The sequence below is a fragment of the Aptenodytes patagonicus genome, chromosome 2, assembly GCF_965638725.1.
Source record: "Aptenodytes patagonicus chromosome 2, bAptPat1.pri.cur, whole genome shotgun sequence".
NCBI classification, from domain to species: domain Eukaryota; kingdom Metazoa; phylum Chordata; class Aves; order Sphenisciformes; family Spheniscidae; genus Aptenodytes; species Aptenodytes patagonicus.
This window is the reverse complement of record NC_134950.1, coordinates 99,206,837-99,220,184: the sequence shown is the minus strand read 5'-3', so window position 1 is coordinate 99,220,184 and position 13,348 is coordinate 99,206,837. Positions and strand designations below refer to the sequence as shown.

Below are 13,348 nucleotides of genomic sequence, written 5' to 3'. Positions count from 1 at the left end.
AGGCCAAATAGGAGTTGTTGATACTTCTGTTTGCAAAAGCTGTTGGCAGGAAGGTAGCAATCAGATTGTCACACTAATACACATTCAAGAGTAATTTCATCAGGGCGATAACTTGCTCTCAGATACGACTGTTGCATGCATAATAGCAATAGCCTTGTGCTCTGCCACACTATCCTTTTCTTCCCCATACTCTTAGTGGTGCACTACCAGTGAAAAAGTCAGTACAAAGTCTGTTATTTGACCTATGAGTTGTCATTTCGCTCAGGAGCAGTTTTGATTTAACACAGCGTCTTCTTATATTATGCAAAACAGGGGAAAGAAGAGTTTGAAAGGCAACAGAAGGAGCTGCTGGAAAAAGAAAATATCATCAAGCAGAGCAAAATGGAGCTAGAGCACCATCAGGTATGTTCGCTGAGGTGCAACAATCACATTGAAATGCAGCATTCCTTGCACATAAGGATTACTGGTCAAATAAAGCAGGAGGGGCCCTTCCCTTAGCAGTGTGCAACTGGTAGCATCATGGCTGTGAGGTGTGCATGAGTGCCAGCACATGCAGTTGGAAAGTCCCAGGTGCTAAATGGCGAAGACGGCAGGTATTCGGTCTTGGCTAAACGGTGACTCCAGGTTAGTTTCTTTCCAAGTGGGATTTGTGCCGGTCAGGCTCTACCATTAATGGATTTATCAAAGCAAAGGACAAGGACACGCACTGTCATGGGCCAAGTGGGAAACGGCGAGCGCCAAGATTTTAGCACCTTCCTGGCCCCATGCATCTGTGTCAGCGATTGCTTATGCCAGAGACAGCTGGAGTATTTACTGCATAGTAGCTATTCTAAAGATCAGCATCTCTGCCCTGTTCATTTCCTCATTGCCACTTAGTAACTCATTGGAAGCACAGCCACAGCTCTCAGTGTTTGGAATGACACCTCTTGTGTCAGGAATAAGCCTTTCCCTTGAAAACAATTTCCAACCATCTCAGTTTAAGAGACATTATTTTTTTTTATACAATGCACCATTGCCATGAGCCCAGTGCATACGTATAATGAAAAGCAGTCTCTGATTCCAAAAGTTTACCACAGAGGAGAAACAGACTTCTGCAGTGTGTCACAGTGGATCAGTCACAAAGCCAGCTTGAGAACTTGGCTTTCCTGACCTGCAATCCAGTGCCTTAATCACTGGACCACACTGAATACACATGCCACCTGCGCATCTGTTCAGTGAACGTCAATACCATTAACTTAAATACTGTGCTTAAATGCTCTTTAGCATTTAAAGTGATATTAAGTGGGCTTTCACTTAAGGTTGAGGGCTGTCACTTTGCCCTCATAATAATTCTTCAATATGTTGTTGCCATATTGCATGGAAGAAAATTGTACAAGCAATGAGGACGTGAGAGTTAAAGGTTTGTCATCTCAAAATCCCACAGAGATGGCAGCTTTTTAAAGATTGCGTAGGAGTCATTGCCACTTGGATCCATCTCTCTCACTTGCGATTTCAGAATCTTCAAAATGAGCAACAGCCTGTAAATTCAGGAGGTTTTGGGTTTTTTTTAAATGCAAATAAAGTGTTTTAGATGTTTTTCTCTTCTGAACTCTGTGTATTTGGATTTATGGTAACCAAAGCATTTGATTGCCCCTCACTCTCCAAAATAAAAGATCTTAGAAAACACGTATACTAGTTTTTATTTAGCATAAGGCCAATCTAGGATACCTAGGGGTATCCTGAGGCATAAGGTGAAACTGTTATACGTAACAACGTCTTATGAGAATATTCTTTGAAGAGCGCCTTTTTATTTGCCTTTCAGATTAATCAGTTCCAACGCCTGGAGCAAGAGATCACAAAGCCGGTAGAGAATGACATCTCAAAATGGAAGCCGCCTCAAGCTCTCCAGATTGCAAACAGCACCGCCGCCTCCCATGACAGCCAGCTGCTTTTATTCTATTCTGACCAATGTGAGACTCATTTCAACTCCCTCCTAAATGCCATCGACGCCTTTTTCAGTTGCGTCAATGCTTCTCAGCCCCCCCGAATCTTCGTGGCTCACAGCAAATTTGTCATTTTGAGCGCTCATAAACTTGTGTTCATTGGGGACATGCTCACCAGGCAAGTGACGACCCAGGACATATGCAACAAAGTGATGAACTCCAGCAACCAGCTCTGTGAACTGCTGAAGAGTGTTGTTCTGGCTACCAAGATGGCTGCCTTGCATTACCCCAACACGGCAGCCCTACAGAAGATGGTGGACCGAGTAACAGAGCTGTCTCATCACGCACAGTTGTTCAAACTCTCGCTGGTCCAAATGGCGTCCTTATGAAACCCAGTGGAATCCAATCCATGAGCAGCAAAACAGAAAAGCAAAAAAAACTGGAGCTATTTTTATGTAAATGTAACCATATATTTTTTCTAGATATTTTTAATGAAGTATTTTAAATACATTCTTATGCGTTAGAGAATCTAATGAAATCAGGGATCTGGGAATATATCTGGTTCTGTATTATGTTTCTAATACACATTTAGATATGTATACACTGCATATATGTATATGTTGCTACGTTCCCTAAAACATCAATTAAGCACCTTAAAAATTATGCGTCGGGTAAGCAGTGCGTATCTTTTGTATATACTGCCTGTTTCCTCAGTATATTTGTTAACTGGATGCTGCACTCTTCTTGTTTCATTCCATCTTGATTTTCGCACATGGACTTGGTTGTGAAACCTACTTGTAGCAATCCATGAAGCAAGTGTAATGGTTCTCATAGAACTCCATTCCCTTCTTAGAAATTACTTTCTATAGGTTAATTCCATGAAATTTAACTCCTCTTGACGTTACTTTGTTATGTACAGCGTTCGATCATTCTGAGTAGCATATATGCACAACTGCAACACGCAGCACACCAAGCAAGGCATACAGCATTTGGGAGAAAAGCGTTTTTAGGCCATATAAGAAACAGAACCTTCTAAGGAGGAAGGCAGAATCGTATGTATTTAATATCTTGTGGCATTCAAATTTTGCTGTTTCTAATAACTGTGCAACATGGGATTTTAAAACATGGATGGATTCCCAGCAACGTAAATTCATACACGTTTACCTTGTATGACCTTGCATTGGCAATTAAATTTAACAGTCGGGCTCAAATGCCGTATTGTTCATGGACTCGGAGTTATCCTGAGAGCATCCCAGGATCCACTGGGCTCATCTTTGAGGCCGCAGAAGAGCAACGTCTCAAAATACCAGTCTCTTCCAGAGGGATTAACGTACAAATTGTAATTCATATGGAAAGAAAACAGCTTAATTTGAAATAACAGATATTTAAACATCTCTATAGCATATACACAATTTAATGAAGAAATAGCACTTATTTTTCTAGGACATATTCTTGGGAATTAATTGCATCTACTGCAATTCTGACTTCCATTCAACTATTGGGCTTTTTTCCAAATTCTGTTGCATAGGTGCTGGTCTTTCTGCACTACACTGTTGCCAAAAATGACCTCCCGTTTTAATGGGGCCATTCCATCAGTAAGTACACACAATCCCACCCAGTAATTTTCAATTTAGACCCTTAAAAATTGTTAGCAGAGTGGTAGACTCCTTTAGAAATTTCACATATGCTGGCTGCTCCAACACACGTATTAACTTATTTGTCTTCGTTGCCTTTTGTAAACCCCCTAAAAATAAGGCACAGAACGCCAGTTGCCTGCAGTCCTCAGACTAGAGGCCGCGCTTCAAAGTAGACAATAGCTCAGGTAAATTCCTGGTGATTCTGGTGTTTTTAAAGCAGAAACACTACTGTCCTTGCATAATTGAAGGTAGTCCCACATTGATGCGTTCTGAGCGTTTGCATCAGCGAGCAGATCACTGGCAAATACACACTCGTGAGATCGGTAGCAGCTAGAAAACAGGCACTTCTGCCTAACTTTTTGCTTTCCCGGTTTGTATCCGAACACGTGCCTTATTGAAACGGGATTTGTTGTCTTAGATAACAAAACCATTGCAGCAGCGTATGAAATCTTGCAGCCTTAATGTATTGTCTCAGAGTGAGGCTACCATACTGTCGCTTCCCCAGTCTGCAGAACGTTCCCAGGAAGGCCAGCGGGAGCCAGCACAACCTCACCTGGCCCAGAATCGGCTCCGGGGCTTGGCTCTGGCGTAACATCCAGAAAGGGTGGTTATCCTATTGTAACCAACAGCCAGTTGCCAAAAAGCAATCCGCGTGAACCTGTTTTGTACTAGTGTTGTTTGGGATTCTTTTGGATTTCCCTGTCCATTTTTTTTTCACTGTATATTCTTAGAAAGTGAAAAAGTGTTTTGAAGCTTAGTGGTTATGTTGATAGTTTGTGCTTTCAAAAGGAGAACCTGTATTGCAAGCCTGTATTACAGTTTGTTATCTTGTAGAGAGTCATTTTAAAATGATTAAATGACTAGCTTTTTTTAATATAAAAAAGGCAACACTTGGTCTTATTTTTTCTTGTTTTCAGAGTCCTCTAAGCATATTAAAAGGAAATATTGCTGCTTGCTGATACTATCAAAGCCATTCTAAAATGAAGAGTTCACTTTCCATCTTTTCACTGATCAGTGCTTACAGCGTGAAGTGAGAACTTGAGGGTAAAAGAGGAAGGGACAGACAGTTTCTCTGCCTGTCCAGAAGCAGCAGGTGAAGCGTTTGTCCAACTCAGCTACACAAGGCATCAAGTCCAAAATACAACCATCAGGGTCTACCGTGCACTGGGCCATGCTCCTGCCCTATTCCCAGCGTCTATTCCTGCCGCGTGAGCTGCATCCCGAACCACCTCATCATAGCACAGGCACCGGTCCTTGAGGTGGACGGGGCAGTTCCTCTCAACACAATCCCACGATAAGGTGGGGTGGCAGGACACAGATGTCACTGTCCGCCCATTCTGGCCTGATCCCCCTCTCCAGCATTTAACCGGTGAAGCCACGATCCACGCAGGAACTGGAAGAGCAACTTTGCTCAGTGTAGCCACCCTTCCCCCCCAACCCAATGGTAAGAGCACCCCTCTTCTACTACACGCCAAGTTGAGCGTTATCTGGGTGTGGGTTCCAGCTGAAACAACCACGCGGCTTTAAGGATCACGGAGTCTTTCCCAAAAGTTACTTTCCCATTTCACTGTCGCCAAGGCACTGCCCTACCTCCTGTCACACACCCAGGGTGTGCAAGGAGGAGAGAAAAAGCCTGGGACTGGCTCTGTGCTTACGCCAGTTCTCAGCTGCCAAGGAAAGATGTTCCTGCTGGGGAGCGTAAGTGCAATGAAAGCCTCGAGAGCCAAGCGCCTGCTCTGGCTCGTTGTGTCCTTGCAAGGGGACAGCCGGTGATGCAGGGTTGCTTCCTGAGAGTGCTCCATTTTGTTCCTCTGCTAAATTTAAAAAGGTCAACTAACAACAAAGGAGGGACTGGACAACCAAAATGGTTCAGAATAGAAACCAGAGCCTCTTTGCTCTCCTCCCTGAGCCACAGTGCCCCCGCGCAGTTGCCACGAAACTGCTGCTGTTTGGCAACCAAGTTGATGGCCAGCGTGAAATGACTGTCTGATGTCCAGTGTGGGGAAAAAAGCCTGCCTCACACTAGTGGCAAATGCGGAACACACTTGGCTCCTTACTCCAGACATTAAGTACATACTAATTCGTGTTAATTAGAAAAATGCTTCCTTTCTCTTCCAGGATGATGAGCAAGGGAGAAAGAGGAGAGACAAAAGCCACCCTTGAAATGGGCAGGTTTTAGAGAAATTATCAATTCATACTGATATATGACACAGGACATACTTCATTGCGCCCCATACTGCACAACCCCCTGCTGCTACCTCTACTGTTTCTTGCAAGCCAGGGCGGCTGCGCAGCCTCTACATTTTCATTAGCTGTGCATTGCTGCAACCTTGGCAAACCCACTGGCTGCCGTTCCAGCAAAGGCAACACGGGTGAAGGAAACCAAGTTCCCACACCGTTGCCTGATGCTAGATTACACCCCAGCACCTTCACACCCCCCGTAACTTCTAGACCCTAGAGCTGTTGGCACTCTCCGACATGTACATCTGGGCTACGTTTCAGAAACGTCCCTCCCACACCTACTGCCAGCACTCTTCAGAGTATTGCTACACCGCTAACACCTTCCCTCTGCCCACGAGCCAAGCATCTGTAGCTGTTCTGCTCCGAATCCAGCTTTTCCCTGTTGAACCCCACCTCCAGGCTGCCTGTTCCATCTTAACATGCCTCAGTCTCGATCAAAAGGCTTTAGAAACTCATAGGATTTACTTCAAAGGTAGTTCTTAACCCTGCCTTGCCCCTTTCTCCTCTCACAATGTTCACAGCATTAGTCCATGCTCAGACAGGAATATTTCCAGGGCAAAGACGGGCTCTTGCCAGTCTCAGAGGATGACACAGAGCATTCCTCCCAACTCGGAAATGTGCCTATTCATTTCATCTTAACCTGTTACGCTGGCAGTTACAAAAGCAACATATACACATCACTCTTAAATCAACGGAGCCCTTTTTCTGCTAGAAGATTTTTCCATCTCAGAGATGGACTGTCCAGATAATGCGGATTTTTTTTTTTTTAAATAATTTCTTTTTGCTATTTGCACCCAAATTCCATCTAAGACAGTAGCTTTCTCTGTCTGAGGAGCCCTGGATATAGCTGTGTGGCTTTTCAACATCAGAGTTAATCCACAGTTATATCTAGTACTGCAAAGTCCTCCCAGAAATTCTTCCAACACAAAGAGGACGTTGAATCCAGGCTTGAGAGTACCTGGATAAAGTAAACGGCAGCAGGAGAAACATCTAATCCAGCCTTATCATAAACCTGCTGACTTCAGAGAGAGCAGGAGTGACACAACACTTAACCTGGGAGCTAGCATGAGGGCTAGCACAGACCTTTAGTAACTCGTACCACCTCAGTTTCCCTCCAAGAACTGCCCAGGGGCAATTTTACTTTGATTAAATTAGAGCTAAGTTTGGAGTGCAGTTCACATCATTAGCAAGGCCTGATCACACTGGACACGCTGCCGGCCGTTGGAATCACTTAGGAATCGCTAGTACATCGTTCTCCATTCAAAACCCAAATATTTAGCCTTCGGTGCCTGTGAGTTATGCAGGGCATGAAGCAGTCAGTCAGCAGCCTGACCTCGGAGGAGACACCTTCCCAGGGCATTGCTTTGTGCCTCTGGGGAGCTGCTGGGTTCAGAGCAGGGTGCTCTTCATCCACCACCTCCCAGGTGAGTGGCTAGGACCGCTTACGGGTGGCCTCCCAGAGCAAAGGACCAACAAGGACAGTTTCAGGTCAAAACGTCAGGGCATGGCCAGGCACGCACGCTGCTGGCTGTTGCAGAGCCCTCCTCTTCAGCCTCGCAGGGCAGCAGAAAATGAGGAGTTGGCAGTTCCACGGCAAGAAGCAAGGAGACAAAAGCTCCTTGTGCCTCCTGATAAACCCATGCCTCTACAGCGACATGGTCTTGGCTCGCAGTTGCCGTGGATTTCTGAGCAGGAGAAGCTGAAATGCTCTGAGGGAGAGGCAATGCTGAGCAGAACATAACTTTCCCACCTCTCCTGGGGTTTAATTTGCAATAGTAACCTCCTCACAAGAGTCTGTGCTTCAATTCTGTCTTTTCAGCAGACAGCATCAGGCTGGGCTCAACCCAGAACAGATCTGCAGTTTGCTTTCTTCTTTCTGCGCCTCTCTGCTTGTGGGGGTGCAGGGCCAGAAGTTAAACCCAAAGTCCATCAAGTCAGCGTTCCTCCTAGGAATCCGCCTTGTTGCTATTGACCTCTCCATCTCCATGAGCCCTCCGAGTCCCTGCCGAGCGCAAAGCCCAGCGCCTGGGAAACCTGCGCCCAAGGAGCACTGCTGCAGCTGCAATGGACTCGGCGTACGTACCGCCTCCCTGACAGGGGTTTCTTTTTCTCTGCCGAACACCAAGAGACACGCTATCTTTTTCTGTACAAGCAGCAACTTGATACATCAGGCTGACTACAGGAAAAACAGAACGGGGGAGCACAAAGTGTCGGGTCTACAGGAGATACATAAAGCTCATCTCCTCTGCAACATGCTGCCTCGGCTTTGCAGCACAAGCAGCAGCAGCCTCCTCTGCACGCAGCGGGCTCCCAGAAGGTTACACATACCATAAGCACAAACAAAAAATCACGTTTCCCTGGTTCCATGCACGCTCGCGCCCACGGGGTATCAGTTTCTGTCAGCCAAGGGAGGGATGTAAAAATCTTGCTGCTGGGTGGGGGGGTTGTCCCCTGAGATCAGGGGGATTTTTTTTTCCTCCTTCCCTGTAATTTCTCTTCATTACAGGAAAAATGATCAGAGCTCTTTCCTTGATGCAAAGCTGCAGGAAACCAAATCCAAGAGGCCCTTCGTAGCTTCCTACTTAGCTAGCTTTATCTTGCTCAACACTGCAGCCGGGGCTACCCAAATCATTGCCAGCCAGGAAAGCGCAATAACAATGTCACAGCAGCATCTGCTATTTATATGAAGGCAGACTTAAGCATGGTTAAATGAAGGTTACAGTGAAGGATAAGCAGAAAAATCTGAAAAAGGAGAGCAGAGGGGAAGGAAAGGGGGGAAAAAAGCCTGTCCTGGCTTTAGATTGTCTTGCAGAAAGGAATCAAGGTATATCTTAAAGCTTTTTGGGCAGGTAGAAGGCTCCAGTGCGTTTCCCTGTGCAGTGATTCAAGTCTGCGTTTATTCCCAGCTGAGCTCAAAGAGGAAAAGCCACAAGGGTGAGTGGCTATGAACAGGAAAAAGAACAAAATGGACTTTTACTGTTTTTTCACCTTGTGCTTTGTTTTTATGAAGGATGGTAGGAGCGGCCCACCCAAAAGCCTTTTATCTCAGGAGGTGATTTGAGCTGGAAACAGGTACCTGTAATTAACTTGCATTCCAGAAGGGGAGAAGTTAACTTATTTAGCTTTTCTTCATGCCGCATTTCAAAGAGAAATTAAGTTTTGATAAATGAGAATGAGCATGTGCATTCTGCAGTGCTTGACCTGCAGTTATTTTCAGGCCTCACTACTCAAAACATGGCTTTCGGTTGTTCACTCACAGATTTACTTAAGGAATGAGCAAAGCCCCGCTGGCAACCTAGATCATTTTCATAGGAGTTGCTACGATGACCAAAAGGACGTTCCTAGAGCAGGGCTGCACTGCACAGGACACCTCATTCACCTGCATACATACGCAGAAGTAGGTGGATATGGGATCCACCATATCCATCCCGCAGCAGGTGGAGCTGCCTCTGCATACTGAGAAGTTAAGGTGGAAATCCACGTGTCCCACAGACACCGGCAGTACACTGAACCACCAGCTCCATCCGAGGAGTAAAGCTGCTGAAGACACAGGGATACACAAATGAGAAGGCCTCTTTCTTGCTCCCTCCTTTCTTCTCTGTGGGGATGGTGATGTTCAGAAGTGCCCCAATTTGGATTAGCCCATCTCTGCCCTCAGTGTGAGACACCCTGGATGCAATTCATCTCACCTACCTGAAGACATTTGCATGCGAGATACCATCAGGGTCCCCTTTAAACTGAATAGAGAGAAATAGGCTCAGTGAAGACCAAGCCATGTGATTAAATCTACTTTAGGATGAGATAAACCCTCCCCAGGCTCCAATGATTAGGTCTCCTTAGGTCTTCAAGGGCAACTGAGACAAGTAGCTGCAAATGACCATATCATGGGCTCCTAAATGTTGAGCATGACGAATCCTACCCACAGACCCTACATCTGCCTCCTGAAACTCGGTGCAGCCACGTACACAGTTCAAGTCACAAACCGAACACTAAAACACCTTAGAAACTTGTGGATCCCTCCTGGCCCATCAAGCCTGAAGCTGGTATCGGTACCATCAAAGCATTGGCCCCGAGGGGTCAGCAAGTCAGAGCAGTCCTGGAGCCTGAGCCTGCAAATGTCGCAACCCACATCCGAGCGGAATCCCCCCCCATCTTGCCACCTCCCCCTGCACTCAGGCAGCCTCCAGGCTTTGGGGTCAGACCTGACCCTAAAGTCTCATCAACCAAAATGTGCTCTGTGCACAGGGGAAAAGCCGGACACGCAGGTAGCTCTCACACCTCTGTGCCTCCACTCTCCCGGCAGTTTTCTTGCCAGCTCTGGGCTCGTAGCAGCGCAGAGTCCAGGTAGTTACGGAGGGCTTGCCTAGGAGCTCACAGCTCCCAGCCTACAGGCACTCCTCGGTTAGTTTGCTTTTTCCCCGTACCGGGGCAGAGAAACACAGGGGACTGGACGGGACAATCAGGCAGATGTTCTTAGGGTCACAGAGGCAGTTGTTTAGGTGATGTTTAGCTCCCCTTCAATAAGCAATCCTGCATACATCCCTACCTTGCTGGAAAAGCGTAATACACAGCTTCAGCCACTCATTTCCAGGGAGAGCGTGCGCCAGATGCGGAGCTAAGTAGCTGTACATCTGGAGTGGGTGTCCTTTGGCACGGGAAGGACTGAATCACCAAGGAAGGCTAAAGGAACTTCATGCGATTGAACAGCATTTAATTTTGAAATGTGGGTTTCAAAATGATTTTCTGACAAAGTGAGTTTGCTTTCTTTTACTAGTTAGAAACATTTTGTGAAAGATCTTTTGCATTTACTCTGACTGCTTCTCCACTACCAGCACATATGCTTCATCCCATTTTTGTCTGTTTTTTTTTCTCCTCATATGGGGACGAGGATGACACAACTGCAAACAATATGTACCTTACATGGTAAGTACGTACACCCAGCTGAATGAGTTTTCATTTCTACTGTGTTTGCACATTTTTGTTTTTCTCTTCACAGTATTTAGGAACAAACTCTCAAAGAGCTTGTTCTCAATGCTTTATCTAATGACACAAGCAAAGCCTTGTATCAGCAAGGGCCCGCCTGTGCAATGAACTGCAGGGGCAGCTGGCAGCACAGGAATAAACAGCCAGGTATTTGGGCACTGTGCTCATTAGCAGTTAACCAGACAGGGAAGCATCAAGGTACCCAGGAGTTGCTCCTGTACCACAAACCAACGATACTAGTGCTGGAGGAAACAAAAGCGCCCACTTAGAGGCCTGTACGAGATGCCAGACCATCACCATGCAAGCCAGACTCCTGCAGTTTACTGGTTTTCCAGCAGATGAATCTGCTTCAGGCAGCGCTAGCGTAGAGAGTAATCCCACAATTCACACATTTCATATGGACCAGTTACATCTCATCAGCTACTTAGAGGGTCCCTGCTACAGATAACTTTGTCTGCTCAGGGTCCCACACTAGGGCAGTAGCACAGGACCCTGTGGTGTCTCTTCTACAGCAAACCAAAATCTTTGGAGCAACCCATCCAACCCATTTTACATGGAATAACTTCAGTAGAAAATGCCAACCCCTGCTTCCAGGCAAAGCAACAGAGAATAAAATCTCCATGCCCTGTGAACATGGCTCAGTTTTCCATCTTTCAGAAAAATAATCAAGTAGAAAAGTGAAATAAGTGTTTCGTACCTGACTGTATCCATACCTTCCCAGGAGAGCACTTCAGCAGACTCTCCTCTCTGTTCCCTTCCTCAGCAATGCTTCTTTTCCACAGACACAAAGATGAAGGCACAAGCCTTATGCACAAAAAAGCTGCAGCCGTGGCCCCACCACCAGCTGAGATGCACCTATTTTTAAAGCTCATTCCACACACACAAACAGCAAGTCCTCCAGGCCTGATTTGTCTCTAGCCCTTGCACTTTAGGTAAAGGACACAAATTAAAAAAAAAAAAAAAAAGGCTTTCTAAACCCTACCTTTTGCACAAGTAGGAACTAATTAGCTTTTCACAGCTTCCTCACACAGGTGAAAACAACAGAGGGTGGGACACTCACACCTGCTGACTGCAGCACAAAGCCCAAAAGCAGAGCCCAGCATCGCAGGCCGGGGGCACAGGTGGGCAGGAAAGGCTGCAATCTCATCCCATGTGCTGCACTGAATGCTGGTCTCTTGCTGGTCATTTGTAGCAGTAAACACGACAAGTATTTGTAAAACAAAGGAGTTTTTTTTTTTCATTCTGGACTTCGGAGACGTTTTTAGTTGGGGGGATGTGTGTGTGCAATATTCCATTGGTTTTGTTCTCTGAGCATCTCTAGCTATCAGCCTGCCAACATTTAAGAAGGTAAGAACTGCCCTGTTGGATCAGGTCGTGGTGCACATAGCTCCATATTCTGTTTCTAACAGGGGCAGATGGGTATGCTCAGGATAAACTCACAAACCTGACTCTCCCTAGTGCTCGCAATCATTGGACCAGGGATGTTAGGAAATACAACCCTGCCTATACTTCTCATTATCCTATGAACTTGGGATTTGCCCGTGGAAGTCTCCATTAGCCTGTATCTGCAGGTTCATGAACATATCTTCATGACATCCTGTGGCAGCAGGTTGCAGGCTTTCATTACCTACTGTATGAAGTGCATTTGTTTATCTACATGCGGGACATCTCAAGAAACCTGTTGCTGCAGCCACCACTGAAGTACTTGGCATTCCTTGAAAAAACACTGCTCCTGTCATGTACCTGCACCTTGAAACAGTGTCCTCAGTCTGTTGCGTCCTCTTCCCAGAGCAGGAAGCACACACCGAACACCGCCAGCCCCACACTCTCCTCCTGTCAGCACACTTTCTCCCTTTCCCTAGGACAGGCCCACCCCGCTGTCCCTCACAATTACTTTTGAAGCATCCTCCGGTCCTGGCTGAAGGGTGGACGATGAGCACATCTCACCTAACGTGAACTGAGAGGAAGGGTATTGGAGAGGGGAGAAAAACTGGTGTGATTGTTGTACTCCCTGATGTGATGGATGGATTCTGGCTAGGCAACCTCAGGGTGGAGTCTGGACAAGAAAAAAAAAAAACCAGAAGCCCTGTCTGGTTTAGGACCCAAGTAACACACAGGCAGGAGGCTGGCTTCAGCCATCGCTCCTGCTGGCCGTAGGGCCAAGGCTTCTTCCTCCCGCCCAAGCCCTCCCAGGGCAGGCAGGCAGCCACAGCTACAGTGGTCCAGCGCACGGGCAAGCAAGTCCTTTCCAGCGGCGGTCCCATGCCCCCAGCAGCACTCCTGCTTCCCGTGGAGCTGCCTGCCGTCAGACACAGCTGCAGTGTAAGAGCCAGTGTCAGGCCCAGCCCTGCTAGGTGATTACAGACAGCCCACTTTTTAATCCTAATGCGTTTACTCTCAGTTTTGAGCTAGACGGTCTCGCCAAGTGCTAGGGATCATTAACACAAGCGCAGGAGCCCTCCAGACCCAAACAGCAGACGAAGGACTCTTCAGGCACACACCCGCACAGATGGGATAAGCCTTGTTTCCCTGGCAAGCCACATAGACTGAAAAAAGAATTAAATA

General features: G+C 46.6%; 1 protein-coding gene across 4 annotated transcripts in view; it reads left to right on the top strand.

Annotated features, from left to right (window-relative positions):
- NEDD9 (neural precursor cell expressed, developmentally down-regulated 9) overlaps window positions 1–4,442 on the top strand; it is a 79,226-nt gene extending 74,784 nt beyond the window's left edge. For all 4 annotated transcript variants that reach the window (XM_076330534.1, XM_076330533.1, XM_076330535.1 and 1 more), the window contains 2 exons: window positions 313–402; window positions 1,802–4,442. In XM_076330534.1, the coding sequence (XP_076186649.1) occupies window positions 313–402; window positions 1,802–2,311 (600 nt within the window). In that variant the 3' untranslated portion in view covers window positions 2,312–4,442. The remainder of the gene's footprint in view (window positions 1–312; window positions 403–1,801) is intronic.
- Window positions 4,443–13,348: the final 8,906 nt, after the last annotated feature.